Raw genomic sequence first — 24,845 nt, forward strand, 5'->3', positions numbered from 1 at the left:
TTAAGATGAGCAACCTGCAGCAATAAAGTCATGGGACCAAGAAATCCACTGCCAAATCCATCCACCCAGAAATCATAAGGATCTGAGGTCTGGCCTTGAGTTAAGGGTAGAAGAATAGAGGCAATGGACCATAGGTTCAAGAAAAAAACTTTAAAATGGTAGAGTTTATCTTCTTCAATAAGGTTAGCTTCTAAAGCCCAAATGAAAGGTAAAAATCACCCCTGAAAATCCCTAAAGAAATAATTTTGGAGACTGAACTTGTCTCTTACTACAGTAGTCCACCACTTATTTGCAGCTTTACTTTCCACAGTTTCTGTTACCCATGGCTGACTGCATCTGGAAGATCATCCTCCAAAGAATCTTATCAGCCTAACACTATGTCATAATGCCTACATCATTACTCTCACTTCATCTTACCACACAAAGTATTTTATCAGCTCACATTGTCACGCTGTCTCAGAACTCAGATATTCTGAAAGACCACATTCACATAGCTCTTATTACATTATCCTGTTAGAATTCTACTGTTGTTGTTAATCTCTTAGTGTATCTAATTTATAAATTAAACTTTATCAGAGGTATGTATAGATAGTTAAAAACAGAATATATATATATAGGTCTGGTACTTTCAGAGGTTTCGGGCCCAGACTAGGGGTCTTGGAACATACCCCCATGGATAAGGGGTCTATGTGTAGGACTGACATAGCCCATTTCCCTTCGGCATTGAAGCAAATCACAATTTCTTCAGCTGAGCACCAGACCAAGTGGTTAGGCTACTGTTAAAGATGTAAGAAGAGGGCAGCCTGGGTGGCTCAGCGGTTTAGCGCAGCCTTCAGCCTATGGCCTGGTCATGGAGACCCAGGATCGAGTCCCACGTCAGGCTCCCTGCATGGAACCTGCTTCTCCCTCTGCCTGTGTCTCTTCCTCTCTATCTCTCTGTGTCTCTCATGAATAAATAAATAAAATCTTTAAAAAAAAAAAAAAGATGTAAGAACAATGTCTTAAAACACATTCCTCAGTATCCTGGGGCCCATGATGGGGGATGTGAGATCTGAGAACTAAGGGGCACAGATGAGATTCAAGTTTTCAAACTTAACAGTTTCAGAGCACATGCTGCCTGAGAATGTACACTATTTAAACCACTATTTTGCTTAGCACATATAACAATTTACATAAACCATGAAGTAATTGTACAGTATTCCAAATATCCAAATGTTAATAATCAAACATGCCCTCTATAAAAATTGTTAAAAATGTCTCACTAGCAACATGTTCACATAAAGATGCATCCATGAGATTGAAAATAATGAATTTACAAACCTTTTTCCTACATTCAAATTAGCTTCAGTTTCCATTTCAATATTGTTACCATTAGGTTTATCTTGAGAAGTTGTTCTTGACCTTTTACTTTCCACTACTTTTGCTGCTGCCTTAAAAAATGGAGTTGTGGAGGAGGAAGGAATCCATTAGGTCATTTTGAACAAATAGTATTAAAAATAAAGCTTTCTAATATTTTGATAGTCATAACCAATATATCTGTTCACAGGTCAATAAAAAGACTGCATTGTGTTCTCTCCAGTAACTATGACATCAACAGCAGCTGCTTTAGTTACCTGCTTGGTCTACAAGCCTTATAGAGAAAATCTTTCCTTGTATATGTATTTGATACACACAGTGCTTGCTAGGCAATTTTAAGATAAAAGGTTACTTTAAAAAAAAAAAAAAAAAAAACAATAAAAATTCCAGATTGGGGCACCTTTGTGGCTCAGTTGGTTAAGCATCTGCCTCTTGATTTCAGCTCAGGTCATGATCTCAGGGTTGTGGGATCAAGCCCCAGAATGGGCCCCACGCTGATCATGGAGTCTTCTTGGATTCTCTCACTCCCCCTGTACCCCCTTAAATAAACAAGCAAAATCTTAAAAATTAAATAAAAATTTTTAAAAAATTCTAGGTATCTACTACACTCCCTTAATCAGTACTCCATTATAACATTAAGTTAAAATTTTTTGAGGCCAAGACTGAGAATAAAATATTATTAAAAAATCTTTTTAGGGACACCTGAGTGGCTCAGCTGTTGAGTGTCTGCCTCTGGCTCAGGGCGTGATCCTGGGATCCGGGACTCATGGAGTCCCACATCAGGCTCCTCGCAAGGAGCCTGCTTCTCCCACTGCCTGTGTCTCTGTCTCTCATGAATAAATAAATCTTAAAAAAAAAAAAATCTTTTTAAAAGGTCCTTCTTCAGCCCAATTTTACTTTTTCCAAAAACATGCTAAAAATTTCTTTAATCTGTTCTCCCCTCAACTTTAATTCTGAAAAATTTCCCCAACTCTTATTTCATAAAGTTTAAAAACACTGCAAAGATCACTAATAAATGTTACTAATTATAACATTTTGCCATTCTTCTACAAAATCACTAAATAAAATTCTGATTACTTTTAAGGATTTCTATTTCAAGTATTCCCCTTTATAATAACAATTTCTCCTTACTCTACTGTTAGAGTCTGAAACATGCATACCTTCATAAGAAAGGCTGATGATTTTTCGTTTATCACATAATCCACATAACTCTTAATTTTCTCCATCATGTGGTTGTAGGTGAAGTGTTGAAAAATGGAGTGAAATGTGTCTTTCTGAGAGATTATCACAAGCAATTTCCTTTTTAAAGGCTAAAGACAACAGGAAAAATGTATTAACACATAAATCACAAATAAGATAGAAATTTTGTCTTATTTAATTAAAAAAATCACATTATAAACTCAGAGACACAGGAGATTTTTTTAAAATAAATTCTCCTATTTTAAACGGCTCACCAATATATTTTTTCTTACTTTAAAAAAAAACCTACTTTGCATTTCACACACATACAAAAGGATTAAAAAATGATGAACCTGAATGTCCACTGCCAAGTTTAAGAAAATCTCATCTGTACAACTGAAGACATTGTTTACTACCATAATGATTGCACCTCCAGCTTCTCCTCTCCTCAAGGTGGCCATTATCTTGAATTTAGAATTTATCATATCCATACATTCCTGTAACTTGCACTAAGTATGAATGTACCTTTAAATATATGGTACTATTTAGCATATGCATATTTTTCTGAAACTTCCTATGTTTGCTCACTCTGTGACATTTATCCATGTTGATTTGATTTTTATAGAACTAATTACTTTCACTATAAAACAATATTCCACTGATCAAAAATACCACTTATTCATCCATTCTTCCAGCCTTTTGAAAGATTTTAAAAGCTATTTTCTATTACTGCAATACTGTTGAACATTTTTCTACAGGTCTTCTTGTGGACAGTACAAGTTTCTCTTGGACTTGTTCTTTCAAGGCTGGTTATACAATAAAAGCTACAGATCCTTAAAAAAAATCTACTTAGGCTCTATTCAGATCAATTGTCTTAACAGGGCAAACTGTCTTTTTTTTTTTTTTTTTTTTTTTTTTTAAGATTTCATTTATTTATTTATTCATGAGAGACAGAGAGAGACACAGGCAGAGACACAGGCAGAGGGAGAAGCAGGCTCCATGCAGGGAGCCTGACGTGGGACTCAATCCTGGGTCCTCAGGATCATGCCCTGGACCGAAGGTGGCACTAAACTGCTGAGCCACCCAGGCTGCCCTTTTTGTTTTTTATAAATAAAACTTCATGGCTTTTAGGGAAGCCTGGATGGCTCAGTTGGTTGAATGGCTAACTCCTGATTTTGGCTTAGGTCATGATCTCAGGGTTCTGCGATCAAGCCCTGAGTTGGGCTCTACGCTCAGTGGGAGTCTGCTTAAGATTCTCTCCCTCTGTCTTTCCCCTCATTTGGGCTCTAAAATAAGTAAATCAATCTTGAAAAAACAAACCAAAAAACCCGTTCATGGCTTTTAAAATGGGCAGCAAGAATAAAAACAATTACTTCAGGGTATTTATCTAGAAGTAGAATTGCTGGAATACATACTTACAGATTTTGCTAAAATGCTCTCCAAAGTTTAAGTACTAATTTATAGCACTAAGAAGGTATGGCAGCCTTAACATTTCCCCACTCTTTGAGCCAACTGTTAGTATTCTAAGATATTTTAATCATTGTCAGTCTGAGGTATAGAAATACTATTTCAATATATCACATGGGATTGCCCGGATTACTCACACTAGTGAGGTTAAACATTTCCTCTTATGCTTACTGGCTGTAAGGTTTCCTCTTCTGTGAGGTACAGAGTGGGGTTTGCAGTAGCCTAACAGTGCTAAGGCAAAAAAGTAGAGGCAAGGAACCCAATAAACAGATCAGGCTCTCAGCTGAAATCTCTGGAGGGTTATACCCTAGGAACAGGGGCAAATTAGAGACAGACCGAGCCTTAATAAAACTTCAACCAACTCTTGACTCAGCATAGTCCCTCAACAGATTAAGGTGACCAGCCCCCAACTCTCTACAAGCACAGAAAAAGGTGCTCAATTTCACTAGTCAAAGAAAGAGAAACTAAAACCCAATGTGATACTACCACATATTTGCCAGAATCACTAAAAGGAAAACTACAGAGAAGGTCTGTGAAGCAAGTACAACTCTTCCACACTACTGAAGGAATGGACAGAACCACTTTGGAACACTGTTTGGCAATATCTACTAAAACCGAGTATGTACATATCTGATAACCCATCAATTCTATTCCTAAGTATATAACCAATAGAAACACATATGTATTCTACAAAGAATATGTAAAAGAATGTTAATAGCCAAAACCCGGAAATAAATGTTGCTCAACAGCAGAATGGAGAAGTTGCATATTCCAACAATGGAACATTGAGAATAAATGAACTATTGTTACAAGCAACTCCATGGATCAATCTTACATAAACTTGCTATATGATTGCATTACATAAACTTCGGAAACAAGTAAAACTAAACTTGGATGTTGTAAGTCAGGATAGTGGTTATCCTTAGGAAGGTGGGAGGGATAGTGACCGGAGGGTGCTGGCAATGTTCTTTTTCTTGATCTAGGGGGTCATCACAAAAGCATGTTTCTTTTGTGAAAACACATCTCTTTATACACTATATTACACGTATGCTACTAAAGGTATGCTGCTGTTCAATAAAAAGTTCACTAAAAAATGTATAAAACTGGGGATCCCTGGGTGGCTCAGCGGTTTGGTGCCTGCCTTCGGCCGGGGCCTGATCCTGGAGACCCGGGACTGAGTCCCACGTCAGGCTCCCTGCATGGAGCCTGCTTCTCCTTCTGCCTGTGTCTCTGCCCCCCTTTCTCTTTTTTTCTCTCTGTGTCTCTCATGAATAAATAAATAAATAAAATCTTTTAAAAAAAATGTATAAAACTATCATTTCTTTAAGTTTTATTCCAACAATGCTTTGTTTTTAATATTTAAAAACTAAGTTCAATTGACCTTAACATTACACATATACACAAAAATTACTAATGATCACATAAGAAACCTCTAGAAATAAGCTAATTATAATGCTTTTTTTCTGGGGGTACTTGGGTAGTTCAATAGGGTAAGCAGCTGCCTTCAGCTAAGGCCATGATCCCAGGGTCCATCAGACTCCCTGCTCACTGAGAAGTCTGCTTCTGCCCCTCTCCCCTGCTCATGCACATGCTGGCACTCTCTCTTTCTCCCTCCATCTCAAATAAATATATAAACAAAATCTTTTAAAAAATGCTTTTTTTTCTCTACTTGTGCTGCCCAATATAGTAGCCATTAGCCATAAGTAGTTACTGACCCCTTGAAATGCGAGACCTGAATTTAGATAGAAGTATAAATACACACCAGATTTCAAAGACTCAGTACAAAAAACAAAGTGTAAAATATTCCACTAATACTTTTTTATGTTGCTTAAACATTAAAAGTAATGTTTTTGGATGTATTTTGGGCTAAATGAAATATTAAAATCCATTTCACTAGGTTTTTTGACTTACTATGGCTACTAAAACACATATGACTTGCAATTATATTTCTATTGGACAGCACTGCTCTATACTGTTTAAAAGATAAAGCATCCTTTTCTTCCTCTAGTATTCTTTCATTTACTTCCATAGACGCAGTTCTAAAAATTCTAATTTAAACAACTACCTCATAAGAATTCGGGTCATCAAATATTCTTTCAAAGACTTCTTCTGCTTCTTTAAAATTGCCATTTTCCATACAAACAGCTATAGCCTAAAAGACAGGATGACAAATACACATCTTAGATTATTTTTTAAAAATGTAAAGTTGCTGTTTAATATTGAAGTAAGTCTTGTTACGTCTAAACTACTTCACTATCTTTTCAAAGATGAAAACTGTGGTTTGAAAAAGATGTAAACATTTTTCATTGGCCCCTTGCATATTTTATTTGCTAGTAAATGCCCAGCTTTCTAGATCTTTTGAATTTAGGCCAATTAAAAGCAGACATTAATAAACAAATTAGGAGCTACATTATGTACATTTAAGACCCACCTAAATATTAATTTTAGCAAAAGGAAAATGAGGGAGGAGGTTGATGGTGTTCATGACAGGAGGATATTTAAAATTAGCTAGTTAGGATCCCTGAAAAATCTCTAATAGAAACCTAGGAAGCCAGATGATTCTGAATGATCATTTGATAAACTGGCCTGATACTGTGGTAAAATAGGGACCAATCATTACCATCTGGGTAGGTCTGTAAACTTTGACAAGCTATTTAACCTCCTGTGCCTGTTTTTTGTATGTCAAATGGTGGAGATATAAGCACCTACTTGTAGGGCTGCTATAAGAATTGAAGTTCTACATGAAAAGTGCTTAGAATACTACCTGACAAATAGTAATGTATTACATGTTTGCTATGTATTTACAGTAACCTACTCAACTTTATCTTAGTATATTAATGATGGTCTCCTTCTCTAGAAACCCCCAAAACAGACATAACAAAACTCTCTGTCCCAGGCTGAAATTCTTAAAAGTAGCAGTCATATTTCTGCCCATTCTCCTCCAGTTTAATTCTACTGGACAGTCACCATACTAACAATAATTAATTTTTGGGAAGGTGGGACATCACCTGGATTTTCTCTTCTACCCAACGATAAAATAATTTTCTAAAAATGAAGACAAATTTATTTAACTAGAACAATCCTTAGTATTTGCTCTGCCCATTAGCAAAATATACTTTCCCTGCTATTTTATCTTTGGATGACTTTTTAAGCTTCTCACTCTTTAATAGGTTACTCCTTAAATTTCCTCTACAAGATTAAAATTTTACATTATCTTATTTACAAAAATCCACTGATTTCTTACTGAATACTTATTTTTTTCATATTTGTAATCTTGAATAGAAATTGGGAGAGCACAAAGCACTGGTTTTTGAAAGTTGCTTTGTGATCTTTAAGTCAATGCAGTATATTTTCTTACGTGGGGGCAATACATACTTAAGTAGCAAACATTAAGTCCTAGTTATTAGAGCATGCATCAAGACTATAAACCAAAGGTCAATTTACTAAAGAGAATGATTATATTAAGTTTTACTTTGAATTTACCGCCCAACTTCTATTAAGTGGCCCTTAGTTTCTTTAGATGTAATATGTTTATTTTCTAGCAAAATAATAATAATGCAGTACACATACATACCTGAATTTTAATTAAATTCTGTATTTCTTCATGAAGCTTGTCATGTTCTGTTTCCATTGAAGCCCAAATCATCAGGGCTGATTCCAAGGGTGTAATTTGTTCATCAGTTTCAAATTGTGCATCTTTTAAAACCAGAACAAAGATAAGTAACTTAGGAAGCTAAGTAAAACCTTACTTTGTCAGTTTTTTATGAATTAATTTCTTTAAATATTTACTGAGTATATACTATGTACCAGGCACTATTACTGTATCCAACAGGTCAGCCAAGTGATTTTTCAAGTTAATTTCCTTTTCCTTCTTTGAAAAATTAGAAGGAGCAAGCAATTTCAATGTTAGTAGCTTCAACAATTTCTACTTTATTTCCTATTGTCTTCTCCTAATTGTTTCTCCAATATTTTAAACATAAAAATATATTAATTCATATACAAAGTCTCTCTATATTTCAGGCCCTGTGTCAGATATTTAGGATACGACCAGGAAGAAAAAGACAGTTCCTGCCCTTATGAAATTCATATGCCAGCTATGAAAAAAGACAAATCAATGTGATTGGTACTTTACCAAATTTATTATGCCGGTGTTCTCAATCCTACCTATGCCTCGAAATCATCTGAGGAGCTTTTAGAAAAATACAGATGCCTAGACCCGTCCTTTAGAGATTGATTTAATTAGTACAAGGTAGAGCCCCATGTATTTGTATTTTCCAAAAACTCTCTAGGAGGATCTAGTGTATCTGAGAAATAGAAGATTAGCTCTATGAAAGGATACCGGAAAGAATCCTTTATGAAAAAAAAAAAAAAAAAAAAAGAATCCTTTATGAAAGAGAAACCATCCAAATTGGGACATTTAGGATAAATAGGAGATAACTAAGTGAAGAGGATAAGGAGGGGAAGGAGAACATTTCAGGAAGGCAGCAACAGAACATAAAGTAGAGGAGGACAAAAGATATTCACACTCATAGTCAACACATATTAAGGTATGTTAGGCACTAAACTAAGTGCCTAAGGTGCAGTAGCTCCATTATCCACACGATTTCTTTAAAAGAGTATATAATATATAACATTATCAACCTTGTCTTATAAAGTAGGACCTGAGTCTTAGGTCACATAGCTAGCAAGTAGCAGAAGTGGACACCAGAACCCTTAAAAACCACAACTGTGTCTCAGAAACAAGTTATTCCTGTGTTTCAGGAATAACAGGATGCCTGGTAAGTCTAGAGTACATGCTGGAAAGCATGAAATATGAAAATGCAAAGGCAGATTGCCTAATCCTTCTTCATTTCACATTGGTTTTTCTTTTAAAACCTCATTTAAATATTTGCATTTCCTATTCTTTTTGGACATTATCTAACCCATCTCATTAATCTGTTGCCCTCTTATAAATGTGAGATATAGAAAACCAATGTGTCTATGTTAGACCTTTAGAATGTTTTTAGTAGACTTTCACTTTCAGGTAGAATGTAGGACACTGCAGTAGGCCAACACTCTCATTACATGTAGAACAAAGTAGGGTAAGTTGCAAAATCATATTGCTAAAGACATGGGATAGTGGTGGAAGCAAGAGAACTAGATGAACTACATTTCCAGGGGTGAGGTGAGTGGATGATTTGTAGCTTTTCTTCCCTGGCTTTGTTTGCTTATAAGGATGAGAATTCAGTGTATTCCAGGCAGGGAGATTTTACTGGGGTAAGGTAAACAAAGGCTTTTAGTGGTTTCCTTGGGGCTAGCTTGCTGGACTAGAAATTAGGAGAACTGAAAACACATGGTTGGTTTTTGCCTCAGGACTCTTGCTGAATTCTGGAGCACTGCAGAAAGCTGAAGTGGAAAGGAAGGAAGTCTCCCACAGTCCTCAGATCGAGTCCTACATCAGGCTCCTTGCTCAGCAGAGTCTGCTTCTCCCTTTGCCTGCCACTCCCCCTGCTTGTACTCCTCTCTCTCTGGCAAATAAAGAAAATCTTAAAAAAAAAAAAAAGTATAAAATATATCTGAGATTTCAAAGACTCTGCAAAAAAAGGGGTAAAATATCTCATTAACACGTTTTTTTTTTCATTAACACGTTTTATACTGATTTTATGTTGATATATAGTTTAGAAATATTGGGTAAGTAAGATACTGCTAAAATTAATTCTACCTATTTCTTTTAAATTATATATATAGCTCACATATTTCTACTAGGCAGTGCTGCTATTGAGCAACCACTTTATTAAAAAAAAAAAAAGCAAGAGTTACGCATAACTGAAAATCCAACATGCAAATTAAAATAAAATTTAGCTGCCTCACTTGAGTCCATTATGCTGAGCTATATTGATTCTTGATAATTGACATGGGTCTATTATGTCTAAGATATACCTAAAAGGGGATCCTGGTGAATTTCAAGATCAATGGGGTCACACACAAAAATTTGCATTTCTTTACAGAAAGAAAGGACAGGTTGAGGGATCCCTGGGTGGCACAGCGGTTTGGTGCCTGCCTTTGGCCCAGGGCGGAATCCTGGAGACCGGGGATCAAATCCCACGTCGGGCTCCCGGTGCATGGAGCCTGCTTCTCCCTTTGCCTGTGTCTCTGCCTCTCTCTCTCTCTCTTTCTCTGTGTGACTATCATAAATTTTTAAAAAAAAAGAAAGGACAGGTTGGGGGACAGGTTCGGGGACAGGTTGTAGGGGAAAAAAGTAAGATTCACTGAACAATTGCTAATATATGAAACAAAGTTGGCATTTCAGAATATGTTGTCATATTTAATTTACAAAACAACTGTTAACAACCACACTAGCTTATTGTCTACATGGTCAAGAATTCTACAATTATGTCTACATTAAGACGGTTTTCTTCTTTAGCTACAGGCCCAGACTACCTATAATTCTGTCTCCCTAACATTTACTCTGCTTCTAATCCTATTCACTTACAGGCCTAGCTTCACTACTAAAATGGAGCATACTATGTAAGCCAGAACTAGATAGTGAGGGCCATGAGAGTGGTACTAACATATTGGGATTTTATGTAACACAACAGGATTATAAGTAAGCAGCTCATGTTAAGTACCACCTACCACCTGGTACTGTTGGGAAAGCATTTCATAAATTGTAAAAGCCAACATAAATATGTAATTATTTGCGACAAAAGGTCCTTGAAATGACCATGTTGTGGGGCAGCCCAGGTGGCTCAGCGGTTTACCATCATCTTCAGCCCAAGGCCTAATCCTAGAGACCTGGGATCGAGTCCCATGTCGGGCTCCCTGCGTGGAGCCTGCTTCTCCCTCTGCCTATGTCTGTCTGTCTGTCTCTCTCTCATGAATAAATAAATAAAATCTTAAAAAAAAATGACCATGTTGTAAGTATCAGCCATTTCTAATAAACTGAAGCAGTCTTGGGCAGCCCTGGTGGCGCAGTGGTTTAGCGCCACCTGCAGCCTGGGGTGTGATCCTGGAGGCCTGGGATCGAGTCCCACGTCGGGCTACCTGCATGGAGCCTGCTTCTCCCTCTGCCTGTGTCTCTGCCTCTCTCTCTCTGTGTCTGTCATAAATAAATAAAACCTGCTAAATAAATAAATAAACTGAAGCAGTCTTGCCTGTTACAATCTAAAACAACCTGTGGCGATAAAGGAGGGATATTATACCTACAAATCATATTTGCCTATCTAAAGAAGGGCTGAAATCCAGTTCAAATAAGAGGTGTCAATTATCATAGTTGCTAGTAAAAAAATATATATATGATAGTAAAAGAGTCACCACCAAGTTACCATAGTCAAATTTGAAACTCTCCAAGACTGTTCATGAAGTGTGGCTCCTCAGTAACAGTGTTAGAATCACTGGGGAAGTTACTAGAAATATAAATTCCAGGGCCCTTCTCATCCAACCTATTACATCAGGAATTCATGATGGGGAATTCTGTGTTTGTGTGTGTGTGTTTTGAACGAGTTCTCTAATAATCCTGAAAAAAACTAAATTTGACAACCAGTGCTCCAAAAGGATTAGAACTATATTTCTTTTACTTTGCTTTAGATATGCTTCTGTAGATGTACATGCCAAATACATTGTGCCAACTCTCAAAAACAAGTAATAACTCCCATCTGTTTCTTCTCATCATTTTACCTTTAGACATAGATTGAAATATTTCCAAAGTAAGATAAAAACATATTTACCGAGGGATTTTCCTGCAGCGATTCTTGTCAAAAATTGACATATGTATATAGTTCTCAGTTGATAAGCTGTTAGACTGGACAGTCCGTGAATAATAGCTGAAGAAGAAAAACATGAATTTTATTAAAACATTTTTTTAAAATATTTTTTTTCTTTATTTATTTATGATAGAGAGAGAGAGAGAGAGAGAGAGAGAGAGAGGCAGAGACACAGGCAGAGGGAGAAGCAGGCTCCATGCACCGGAAGCCCGATGTGGGATTCGATCCTGGGTCTCCAGGATCGCGCCCTGGGCCAAAGGCCGGCACCCAACCACTGCACCACCCAGGGATCCCAAAACATTTTTTTTTAAAAAGCCAAACTTGACCCAGCAGTGCCTCTGTGTGGTTGGTTAATAGGTTACAAAACAAGAAAAAACTGTCACAAACTGAGAGCTGTATGCTTTTATTTACGGGCAATTTTTTTTTAAATGAGAAAAATAGCAATGAACACGTCTTGCAAAATAAAAACAGATTTTCATATGCAGATAACATTTAATAGTACTTCCACAGGTAGCACTCTATACTAACAAAAGGGGCGATTTGTTAGTATAGATTCAAACTATAAAACGTGTCAAATCATTAGCTGGAAGCTTATGTCTTAAAACCTCTAATACTATAGGAATATTTTATATTTTGGTCAAGGTTCCAGTTAAGTGAGTCTGTTAAGTTGACAAAGATCTTAAAAATATATTTATTGGGGCAAGATGGCCGCAACAGGGATGGCCCGGTGGTGTTGGGGGTGGGGGGGGGGCTAGATACTAGGCCCCGTGCCTTTCCTGTGAGCTCTGAGGATCAAGTGGGCTCACAGCCCAATCTGACAAACACGTTGGCTTTTCTCAATGTGGGCACACTGAAATAAAGCCTCTGCCCCAACAGGCAACTCCAGCATACCACAGGCCTGACCTGGAAGCTCCTGGAGGGCTGCAGTGTAAGCACCAGTTGGAGGTATGAGGCCAGTCAAGCTGGTCCTGCTGTCCCTGACAGGTGTGACGCTGAGCACCCTATGGGCCCAGGGAGGCAAGGCCTCCCTCAGGGCAGCCATCTCTGCTGGTTGCTCTGCCAAGCAGAGGCTCTGGTAGCAGCTGTCAGTGGGCATGTCAGATCTGCCATGCTGGCTGGTGGAAGAGTTTGTGTTGGCTGAAAAAGGTGCTCCATGTTCTAATTCCCAGGCTAAAACCACCTCAGGTGGAGTTCCTCAGAGTATGTGGAGAAAATCATGTGCAGTTCATCTAAGAGGAATGTTCAAAAGCTGCTGCTCAGCTCTAATGTAACAACACTTGTTCTGGAAATTTGAAGAGGCTACTGAGAGCATGGTTTTGTTCATTTGTGACAGTTGGACAGAAAAGCTCTGGAAAAATCCTGGAAGCAAATCAAGTCCCTGTAGAGGTCTTTTATGCTTTGATAAAGGTGTTAGGGACAGTACCTCAGATGTAGACAGTACAATGAATGGGCTCATGCTCCTCATTCTTGGGACTTGTGGTCATCCCCTTCTCTGTCTCCTGTCTAGATCATTACCAAGCAAAATAAAAGAGAATGGTTCCCTTTCCTATTGTAACTTGATTTGGGACAGGAAGTCATGGAGCCAGACATGGAAAAGGGATGGCAACCTTAGGCCCCAGTTTACCAACTACCTATATCTTCCCCTTCTGCTACTGATTTAAAACTTTCAGGATACAATTTCAGCAAAAAAAGTTTACTTCTCAGTCAGAACCTGTTTCTCCACAACCCTAACTTCAAAGAAGAAAAACTGCAGATGTATAAAAACAAATTTATTAATATTAATTTCCCAAATATTTGAATGCCCGCCCAGATATTATGAGTATAATGGTGCATAAGCCATAATCGTAGGCCTCAGTGTGTTTATTATTACTATGTAGTTAACAAAAGACAAATGATTAAACAGTAAAAAAAACATGGAGAAAACTGAAAAACTACAGAATGCTGTGATGCATGTAACAAACCTTTAGAGCGTGTTTTAGTAGCTAGCTGGAGAAGTTGGAAAGCTTCTCTGAGGAAATCATGTTTAAAGACCTGAAGGTATCTGTTATACTTCACCCAGGGCTTGGTTGGTATGTATTACAAACATTAAATCAACTAGCAAAACCAAAAGCAGTCATCCTGCAGCTACCAAGGAAATAAATATTTTTTGTATGTATTTCCTCAATTCTAAACTAGCATAATCTTATGTTATTCTAGAGATTATTCAGACGAAATATAGCCACAATTTAAACAGGATTCAGAGAGAATAGAAAAGTTATATAAAATTTAAACAATTCATTCAATACTTACTAAACATCTACTGCTACCCAATGTCAGGGACTAATAAGACAGCCAGCCCCTGCCCCTCAGGAAGGTTTTAGTTTGAGAAGACATAACTCAAAATTTATGTCAGTTATTATTTAAAATTTTAATGCCACCAAGGTTAAGTATGGTATAGAAGCAAAACAAAAGGACCTGCGCCATCCTAGAGAAGAAAGTCAGGCCTCCATCTTCACTTCACTCTATGTTCAATTTAGTCCACTATGCAATAACTACAAATACCCTACATAGCACTGCCCTGCTTTTTCCTCACCTGTAACAAAACACTGATGACAAAAAACACATTAGGGACATCAAATGACTAGCTTTAATAGCAACTGTATTTAAGCACTGATAATACAAGGCACTATTCTAAGCACTTTACACCAGTGGTTTTCAACTAGGGATGAATTTGTCCCCTAGGGACATATGGCAGTGCTGAAGACAATTCTGATCATCATGAGTAGAAGGGGTGTGCCCCTAGCATTTAGTAATTGAGGTCAGGGATGCTGCCAAACATTCTACAATGTACAGGAGAACCTCCACCTTCATGCCTACACAACCCCTGCCCCCACCATGCATTCACAGAAGAATTACATGGTTCAAATGTCAGTAGTGCTGAGGCTGAGAAACTTTGCTCTATACCTGAGAAACAGCTCTGTGAGATAGATACTACATCACCATTTTACAGATGAGGAAATCGAGGTACCAAGAAGTTAGTAACGTGCTTCAGGCCTTACAGCTAGAAAGTAGCAGAGCCAGGAATCATACTCAGACCATTTATTCTGGGGCCCACACTCTTAATCACTAGCTTTACACTGCTTCCCATGGAGAAAGAGAGGTTAGGAATACAGTCTAGAAAAGGCATTATCTGAGGTAAGGGAGATGCGTGAGAACAATTCTGAGTCAGAATGAAAGAGCTAGGGCAGCCCGGGTGGCTCAGCAGTTTAGTGCTGCCTTCAGCCCAGGGTGCGATCCTGGAGACCCGGGATCATCCCATTTTGGGCTCCCTGCATGGAGCCTGCTTCTCCCTCTGCCTGTGTCTCTGCCTCTCTCTCATGAATAAATAAATAAAATCTTTAAAAAATAAAAAAACAGTTTACTCTTCTCTGGGTTTCTGTGCCCTTAACCTTAAAATAATAGAGGTAACCTAGATTATTCTTTGGGGCTTGATCTAGAACCTCAAAAGGAGTCTTTATTTTTCAGAAAGGTAATTCTGTAAATTAACAGAATTACTATGAAGATATTAGTCCTATATACCCTCCACCCAGTTCCCCCTATTAGTATGGTATATATTACATTAATGAGCCAACATTAATAATGTTTAAAGTTCTTAGTTTTCCTTAGTTTTTACTTAACTTCCTTTTTCTGCTTGCAAATCCCACCCAGGACACATTACATTTACTTATCATGTTTCTTTAGGTGTCTCTTGGCTATGAAAGTTTCTGACTTTCTTTGGTTTTGATGACCTTGGCAGTTTGTATTGGGATTTGTCTGCTGTTTTCCTTACAATTTGACTGGGGTTAATGGGTTTTGAGAATATCAGAGTTCCATTTCAACACATCATATCAGTATAGATACTACCAAATGTCACTGTTCTTGTTGACCTTGATTACATAGGCATGAAGTAGTGCTTGCTAAATTTCTTGAATGTAAAGTTTTCCTCCCTCCAATTCCATACTGTAGTCTTCAGAATAGTCACCATGCACAGTACACTTAAGGAGTGGGGTGTTATACTTCACCTCCTTGTGAAGGAGTGGAGTGTTATACCTCACCTCCTTGAGGTGAAGGAGTGGGGTGTTATACTTCACCTCCTTGAGGATATAGCAGCTACATAAATTACCGGGGATTCTTCTGCATGAGATTGTTTTTTCCTGCCATTTATTTTTTCCATCTTTATTTACATCAATATGTATGGACTCATAATTATTTTACCTTTGGACTCTAATCCAAACTATTTTCTTGCTTGAGTTGCTCTGGCCATTGCAAGCTCTGCAGTTGCTTCTGTGTCCCTTTGTGTTGCCACCATTGTGAGTTTTTCTGTTTGGGGGTTTGGTTTTTAAGTACTCCCTTACTTTCTGGCACAAGATGCTCCAGGTTCATCTTGCATATTTCCTGTCCAAGAATCAAGCCATTTTTCCAAAGAGCTATTGTTCCCTTTATTAAGGAATGGTATTAGAGACCAAGACTGGAGTGCTAGGTTGCTACGTAGGGTTCCATTGCTTCTGTGCCCTTTCATCTAACAGAACAAAGAAATATATGAGCATATACTAACCTGTGCCTAGATATGTATAGAAATACATATGCAACGACTGTTAAAACCACTGGCCCAAAATGGTCTTTCAGGCTGAGTCCCCAATCTGGGGCTTAACACCAAATCTAACTGTCCTTTCAACCTCCCCCAGAAATACAGTCTTAACCTGTTGGTGAGGAATTTTGTGACTGGAGCCAAAGAGCCAGCCAAATGTCCCCTCTCCATCCCCCAAAGGAAGATGAGGTAATCTACATAATGAACTCATATCGGGATTTAACGTTTTCATAAATATTAATTAACCACGGCATCTGTGGTATCTGATACAGGTGGAGGGCCGGTTCTTGAGCTGGAAGATAAGGCACAGACGTGGTCACAATCCTTTTCATCTACCAATACTTGAGGCCGCTAGATTAGCCCACTCTGTAAACTAAGATCACTTACCTAAGGAATGGGCTTACTATGAAGATGAAATGTGTCAATATAGTTTTCTGAAGTATTTAATTTTATATTAAATAGAGCATTTTTCTGTCATCATTGAAAAAGCCAGGCCAAGTCCCTCTTTCTCTAAGGGGTCTGTATCTTTGTCTCAGTTACAGACTGTGGTGTCTTAGGTAGGAAATGTCACTGACAAGTTACTTTTATCCCGCAGCTGAGACTGTGCAGGCATGCCAAAGGAGATCTAAAAACGTCACAAATTAATAGAAAACCCCGATTCTTGGGTCCCTTGGAGGCCCATCGGTTTGGTGCCTGCCTTCAGCCCAGGGCGTGATCCTGGAGTCCCGGGATAGAGTCCCACGTCGGGCTCCCCGCATGGCGCCTGACTCTCCCTCAGCCTGTGTCTCTGCCTCTCTATATGTGTCTCTCATGAATAAATGAATAAAATCTTAAAAAAAAAAAAACATGCATGCATGCATGCCATCCCAGAAATACCTGAGTTGAAAAAAAAAAAATACAAGCGCCAGAAAAGAAAAAAGATGCGGCAATTTCACATTTTTTTTTTAAGATTTTATTTGTTCATAAATAAAAGAGAGAAAGAGACAGAGAGGGAGGCAGAGGCACAGGCCGAGGGAGAAGCAGGCTCCATGCAGGGAGCCCGACGTGGGACTCGACCCCCGGTCTCCAGGATCACGCCCTGGACCGAAGGCGGCGCTGAACCGCTGAGCCACCCGGGCTGCCCGATTTCACACATTTTCACTCACCAAATCCTGTTATCAATTCCAAACGGGAGTCTTACTCTTTTTACTGAAGAGAAAAAAATTAGAATGAGAAAACCTGAGAGGCTGAAATCAGGCGGATGCGCGATTGGAACCAACAACGTTCATTTAACCCGGAGCCTCGGAGCCTCGGTCCCGCGGGTCGGCCCCCGCCCCCGCCCCCGCCCCCGCCGGGGCCGCAGCGCCGCAAGCCCGGCGCGCCCAGCACTCACCCTCGGCGCTGTCGCGGGCCCGGTGGAAGTCCTCGGAGCGGCCGTCGCGGAAGGCCCGGCAGAGCGACAGGCAGAGGAAGTCGAGCATCCAGCCGGCAGCTACCGCCTCGGCCTCGGCCACCGCGCCCGCGTCCTCTTCTTCCTCAGGGTCCCCCACCTGCACCTGGTATTCGAGCAGCTCCTGGCACTCAAACTGCTCCTGGTCATCTCTCGGCGTTTCTGCCGTCGCCTCTTCTGGGGGCGCCGCGTCCTCCCCGTCCGCACAGCCCCGCGGGCTCGGAGCCGCCGAGGGAGCGCTTTCCGCCATGTTGGTCGCTCGCGCGGGCCCGGCCCCTCCGCACGGTGCCCGCGAAGGTCTCTTCCGCCGGTGAGGAACCACCAATCACGCTGCTCGGATGGGCGTGCGACTCGAGCCTTGCTTCTGATTGGCCGAGCCTTGCTCCCGCCCCTGGATGTTGAATTCCCCGCCACGCTGGGGCGGGTTCTTGTTGGTAAACGGGCGGCCGCTACCCCGGGGAGGGAGGGGCCGCCTCGCGCTCCTGTAAAACGCGGGGGGACGGGAATGGCAACACGGTTAGTTCAAATAGAAAAGCGTTTTATCCGTGGTATACTTCAAAAAGGTATGTTATTTAAAAGAAAACAAAACAAAACAAAAAAACACCACTTAGGTTATTAGAACCTGTCCCCGTTTTTCAGGGATAACGCTTTAGACGCTAGGATTCCCCAACCCAAACCCTTCCAGCGGACTTACGTCCCTGCCCCTGCGACCTTCGTGCATCACAGTGACCTCGGGGGCTTGTGAAAACGTAATCGCTTGGGCTCCGTTCCCAGAGTTTCTGTTCCGTGGGACTGCATTGAGATTCTCGAGTTTGCAAGTCTAACAAGTTCCCAGTTGATGCTAGGCTGCTTGTCTGGGGACCACATTTTGAGGATCACTGTCTGGGGAAAGAGTATATTACTAGGGAAATGGATTTAATCAGGTTTTTTTTTTTTTTTTAAGGATTTTATTTATTCATGAGAGAGGCAGAGACAGAGGCAGAGGGAGAAGCAGGCCCTGCGGGGAGCCGCATGCGGGACTGGATCCCAGGACCCGGGATCGGGACCGGAGCCAAAGGCAGACGTTCACCACTGAGCCTAATTAGGGTGCCCCATAATTAGGGTTTAAACCAGATTATGGGGGTTCAGTAAATAATAAGTGAAAATTTTATTATGAAGCTTGAAACTTAGAGCATAAGAGGGAATGGGGATCTCTCGTTATATTCTGTTTCTCTACGTGGGTGATATTTACTTTTGAACATGATTTATGCACTTCCAATATTCAATATGAATAAAGAGTCTACTCTTAAACCCTTTTTCTTTTTTTTTATATTTTATTTATTTATTCATGATTGTCAGAGAGAGAGAGGGAGAGGCAGAGGGAGAAGCAGGCTCCATGCAGGAGCCCCATGTGGGACTCGATCCCAGGACTCCAGGACCACGCCCCAGCCAAAGGCAGGCACTAAACCGCTGAGCCACCCAGGGATCTCCTTAAACCCCTTTTCTTTATGACACAACCAACATTATCAAGGCTTTATGTGTTCTACACATTTGTTATTGCCTTAAGGCCATAGTTTAGATGTGGAGTCATTTAAAGCACTATGTTGTAACCATTAAGAATGCCTAGGTGAGAATGTCCCCTACCAGTTATGCACTAGTTGGGTGACCTTGGATGAGTTATAGCTCAGATTTCTCTTACGTATAGTGGGCATAATAATAATGCCATCACCATAGATTTGTTGAGAGGATTTAAAGCCTTAACAAATGTGAAGAGTTCAAAAGTAAACCAAGTACATAATAAGTGCTCAATCAATATTAGCTGGAAAAGCAGGATATTTGCTATTGCGAAAGAGAGTAATGAATCAGAAGGGATTGCACCTTCAGGCTCTAGAGGCCCCATGGAAAGGAAGTCCTGTTGCAAGTACTACAGGTAAAGGGGTCTAAGGGAATAAGGGCTAAGGTACGTTATGAGCATTATCAAGCAAACCTCAGGTTTTCAACACTGAAATTTTTTGTTATTCAATGCTTTTACATGGGGCCTGCTTTTTCTTCCTTTCCTCCAAGCTTCCGCTTCTTCCCAGCAGGAGTTAAGGCTTATTTTTATGTATATCACCAATTTATTCAAAGCCACAAAGTAAACAAACGTATTTTCCTATGGCATCAATTCACTGAAAGATTCATGGAAGTGAAACCTTTTTTAATATTTAAAGGAATGATGTGGGACCCCTGGGTGGCTCAACCATTGAGCGGCTGCCTTTGGCTCAGGAGTGATCAAATTCAGGAATCGAGTCCCACATCAGGCTCCCGCATGGAGTCTGTTTCTCCCTCTGCTATGTCTCTGCCTCTCTTTGTGTCTCTCATGAATAAATAAATAAATATCTCTAAAAAAAATAAAGGAATGATGTATAAAGATATGAAGTGGAAAATTTTCATTAGGATTTAATCTTAATCAGCAACAAAATTTTAGTTTAGGGGCTACTTCCAGCTACATACTGCACTTTCTGTCCTCTTCTACTGGTATTTCACTGAAGAATATTTAGGAAGGACTGACTTAATAGGGTGCGTCAAAATTATTTTAAACTTTTATTCCAGTGGGAAGTCAACAGAGTTTTATTGGGTTGTGGGCCAGAAAATAGGCCTGGAGGAGGAAGTCTCATAAAAGAAAAAAAAATGTATTAATTTCTTAAACCTACTCATCAACGTGGATGGTAGATTGATTCTTCTGAAATAATAGTTTGACACTGCTATGATCAGAAAACTCAGCTGTGATAACTGTAAAATAGCTACCATAATACTTGTAAAATATAAAGTCTTGATCACACTTTAGCTGTATATATTCTAATTTAATGGTATGATAGATAAATCAAAACATGGCATTTTGGCATTTTTTGATAAATCAAAACATGAAATTTTATGTAATTAACAAAAATTCTGAGGTAGGGAGAGGTTTTGTATTTTTTTTGTTTTTTTTGTTTGTTTGTTTTGCCTGGGTGGCTCAGTGGTTGACCATCTGCCTTTGGCTTAGGGCATGATCCCAGAGTCCTGGGATGGAGCCCCGCTTTGGGCTCCCTGCAGGAAGCCTGCCTCTCCCTCTGCCTATATCTCCCCCTCTCTCTGTGTGTCTCTCATGAATAAACGAATAAAATCTTAAAAAAAAAAAAAAAGTTTATAAGATATCATTTCCTTCATGCCTGCTTTAAAGAAGATGGACCCTAGTAGTTTGAGTTTAAGGAATGGGTGAGTCAGGAGAAAATCTTGAATGTGGTGATTTTAAAGTCCTCCCTTGGGTAAAATTAGGAGATTATATTTCTTACAAACTTTAGTTTGTGGATTGAGCTCCATAACAGCTGCACTTACCTTTAGTTACAGGAGCATCATGAGAGGAGAGATTTGATTTGAGTTTTTGTGATGTTCCTAAGAGTATTTCATGAACCAAAGACTGAAGTTTTGGGGATACAACTTTGACTTCATATCACATGTGCTTTCTATCCATTAGAGCTTTTCCACAAGAAGTACTGATTTTTCACTAGAATCATTGGGGTAATGGCTGGCTGATCGCTGGACAAAGATACTGTGGAAAGATTCTTCTATGGACTGAATTGTATTACCCACCCCCATACCCTCAAAGTCATGTGTTGAAACTCTAACCCTCAATGTTACTGTACTTGGAGATTGGGCTTTTAAGGAGGTAAGTAAGGTAAAATACAGTCATAAAGTGAGAACCTGATCCTGTAGGATTAGCAGCCTTGTAAGAAGAGATGCCAGAGAGTTCTCTCTCCTCTTTCTCTCCCCAGCCATGGAAGACACAGTGAGAAGGTGGCCATCTGCAAGCCAGGAAGAGAGTCCTCACCAGGAACCAAATCAGCCAATACCTTCATCTTGACTTTCCAGCCTCCAGAACTGTGAGAAAATAAATGTATGTTGTTTAAGTCACCAAGTCGGTGATATTTTATATGGCAGCCCAAGCTAACTAATATAGATTCCCGTGAAGTCTAGATGGTATTTCCTGTGCTGTTGCAATTCCCAAGACTGTTTTTGCCTTGTACTGTTTTCTAAAGGAACACTTCAAAACTCATAAGTTTCTTAAATTGTGTTTACCATATTGAAAATTTGTGACTACTGTAAGCTAATGGTCTCATTATGAGTAATATAAACTGTTTTATTTCGCACTTATAAGTGTCTTTTGATTATCCAAATTACACACAGATCTTCCTTGATTTACAATGGGGTTATGTCCTGATAAACCTTGCAGGCAGAGAGGACAGAAGAGAGAGGTGGGTGCAAACTAATTTGTTTTTTAAAAGTAAGTGTTAGGGAACCTAAAATACTAGTTTTGCTGTCCTCACAAATAGTTCTCAACTTCATTTGTGCCTCACATTTTCTCAGTTGACTGAGGTAGACTTCAGATTCACTAAATTAGAATTTCTAGGAGCAAAGTGCAAGCATTTGTATTTTTCAAAACTTCCCCTGTTGATTCCAATACAGAAATGGGATTGACAGCTACTGAACACACAAATAAAATGATACTAGAGAAGTGCCAGATTTCCACTTAACTTTGAGGTAGTGGACACTATAGGTAAATATATGTGAGTGTATATATATATATATGTATGTGTACACACACACACACACACTATAATACTTTTATCTTCCTAGTCTAAAGAAGCACACTCTTATGAAGACTTCTTCCTTTTTCAGAATCGATAAATTAATACCAATGACTAAAGGAATGTTCAGAGCCAGAATGAAGCAGGTTTCAGGAAGGAACATATTATTTCAAATAATTCTAATTCTTTAGAGCTTTAAAAATATTTAGAAGATCTTGGTAACCCCTTGAGATGTTTTAGGAGGTATTACATGCATTTCAGGATAAGCGTGGGATGTGACACAGAATACAGGCATCAGAGAGCTGCTGGCTTGCCCTTCCAGGAAATACAGCAGGTTGGATGCCGGAGTCCAGTATGATTCCCCATGATCATTGCATATCATTGCTTTATTAAAAAAAAAAGAAAGAAAGAAAGAAAGAAAGAAAAACCTTCTGGTGCATGCCTTTAACAAATCATTGATTAGCTAATATTTTTAATAAAATGCATCTGTCAAAAATGAATGCAATAACATTATGTAGGACCAAAAGAATAGGACTGCAAACAGCTGAGGACCAAAGGAAGAATCCTGTTTCTACCTATTTCTCCCGGAAAAAAAACAACTCTGGATAAAACAGCATATCCTGGTGATGTGTCTTACCCCTGGATAGAAAAATAAAGGGAAATCTCTTGACCACAACACTAAGAAATAAATTCTATGGACAGCCTATATTTATTAAAACAGTGCATGAGCTACATATGTAATTTTTAATTTTCTAGGAGCCACATTTTAAAAAGTAAGGAGGTGAAATTCTTTTTTTTTTTTTTTTTAAGATTTTATTTACTTATTTGAGAGAGAGAAAGAGGGAGAGAAAGCATGAGTAGGTGGTTGGGATGAGAGGCAGAGGCAGACCCCCCCACCCCAACAAAGGAGCCCAATGCAGGGGCTTAATCCCAGGGTCCTGGAATCACAATTAAAGCCAAAGGCAGATGCTTAACCCACTGAACTACCACCCAGGCCCCTGGAAATTCATTTTAATATCACAGTTTATTTAAGCCAGTATATCCAAAATACATATTATGTTTTAATATGTAATCAGTATAAAAAATTACTGAGCTGTTTTACATTTTTAAAATGTCTTCAAAATCCTGGTATATTTTACGTTTACACATAGATCAATTTGTAGTAGCCACATTTCAAGTTCTCAAATAGCCGAATATAGCTAGCTAATGGCTGCTGTGTAGGACAAGAAAGCACCATGCAGCTAGAATTTCAGGCTCTGAATTCAGAAAGACTAGATTTGAATTTTTTCTTCACCAATTTCTAACTCCTTACCCTTGAGCAAATTGATTGACCCCTTAATACTTAACTCCTATGTTCCTATGTGTTAAGAATAACAACATCTGTTTTAAAGAGTTGCTTGATGGATCAAGGACTCAATAAAGTCTTTTTTTTTTCTTAAAGATTTTATTTATTTATTCATGAGAGACAGAGAGAGGGGGAGAGAGAGAGACAGAGAGAGGCAGAGACACAGGCAGAGGGAGAAGCAGGCTCCACGCAGGGAGCCCGACGTGGGACTGATCCTGGGACTCCAGGATCAGGCCCTGGGCTGAAGACAGGTGCTAAACCCCTGAGGCATCCAGACTGCCCTCAATAAATAGTCTTAATTGTTGATAGTTTGTCCCAGTGTTATTTTTCCACCCTGCCAAGCGAAAAGAGGATTTATTTGATCATTTGTGTTCAATCTATCTCTTTCACTGAGTAGCTTTGTGTGACCTTGAATACGATTCCTTGCTTCTCTATGGCTCTTTTTCTGTCTTATAGGAAATAATGGTACTACAAAGGAGGAAAAAGTTTTTCTCAACCTTCTTAGGGTTCCTGGCTGTGTCTGAAAATTAAACTGGCAAAGGTTCATAGGAGAAAAATATACAGACTGTATTGAATTTTTACTGGTACATGGGAGCCTTCACAAGAGAATGAAGAGCTAAAGAAGTGACCAGACTAGGAAGCTTTTATAACTTTTAGAGAAAGAAATGGTGAACTTGTGAAGAATTGACAGTCAAAAAGTTTTAGGCTAGAAGTAGTAAATGGTGAAGAAATATCTAGGAAGATAAGAGTTAGTTTAACAAGGTTTGTTTAGGGGATCCCTGGATGGCTCAGAGGTTTAGAGCCTGCCTTTGGCCCAGGGTGTGATCCTGGAGACACTGAGATCGAGTCCCATGTCAGGCTTCCTGCATGGAGTCTGCTTTTCCCTCTCCCTCTGCCTGTGTCTCTGCTCTTTCTATGTCTCTCATAAATAAATAAAATCTTAAAAAAACACACACACACACACACAAACAAGGTTTGCTTATATAGATTTCTTGGCTCCAAATTCCTGTCTCTAGTGATGTCTTCCCTCCTCCTGGTACAGGGAGGGGACCTTTCACATGGGAGTTTTATGGCCTAATTTCAGGGAAGAAAGGTGATGGGAGTGGGGGAGGTCGGAGTGACCTTCCACCATTTA

The 24,845-nt window shown here is 39.3% G+C and overlaps 1 protein-coding gene and 1 long non-coding RNA gene across 6 annotated transcripts in view; one reads left to right on the plus strand and one right to left on the minus strand.

Annotated features, from left to right (window-relative positions):
* TERF1 (telomeric repeat binding factor 1) overlaps positions 1 to 18,080 on the minus strand; it is a 37,086-nt gene extending 19,006 nt beyond the window's left edge. Inside the window, exons 1-6 of one of the 3 annotated variants that reach the window (XM_072804263.1) lie at positions 17,723 to 18,080; positions 11,709 to 11,804; positions 7,577 to 7,698; positions 6,068 to 6,154; positions 2,517 to 2,666; positions 1,321 to 1,430 (exon numbers count right to left, since the gene is read on the minus strand). In XM_072804263.1, coding sequence (XP_072660364.1) covers positions 1,321 to 1,430; positions 2,517 to 2,666; positions 6,068 to 6,154; positions 7,577 to 7,698; positions 11,709 to 11,804; positions 17,723 to 18,029 — 872 coding nt within the window. In that variant the 5' untranslated portion in view covers positions 18,030 to 18,080. The remainder of the gene's footprint in view (positions 1 to 1,320; positions 1,431 to 2,516; positions 2,667 to 6,067; positions 6,155 to 7,576; positions 7,699 to 11,708; positions 11,805 to 17,722) is intronic. The other 2 variants (XM_072804265.1, XM_072804264.1) reach the window with 2 other exon arrangements.
* A 90-nt stretch (positions 18,081 to 18,170) lies between these two features.
* Positions 18,171 to 24,845, plus strand: part of LOC140620270 (uncharacterized) — a 70,795-nt gene continuing 64,120 nt past the window's right edge. Inside the window, exons 1-3 of one of the 3 annotated variants that reach the window (XR_012020049.1) lie at positions 18,171 to 18,342; positions 21,255 to 21,446; positions 21,553 to 21,674. This is a non-coding gene — a long non-coding RNA (uncharacterized lncRNA). Of the gene's footprint in view, positions 18,343 to 21,254; positions 21,447 to 21,552; positions 21,696 to 24,845 lie in introns of those variants that run through there. The other 2 variants (XR_012020050.1, XR_012020048.1) reach the window with 2 other exon arrangements.

This window comes from Canis lupus, chromosome 28 (genome assembly GCF_048164855.1).
Source record: "Canis lupus baileyi chromosome 28, mCanLup2.hap1, whole genome shotgun sequence".
Lineage (NCBI taxonomy): Eukaryota > Metazoa > Chordata > Mammalia > Carnivora > Canidae > Canis > Canis lupus.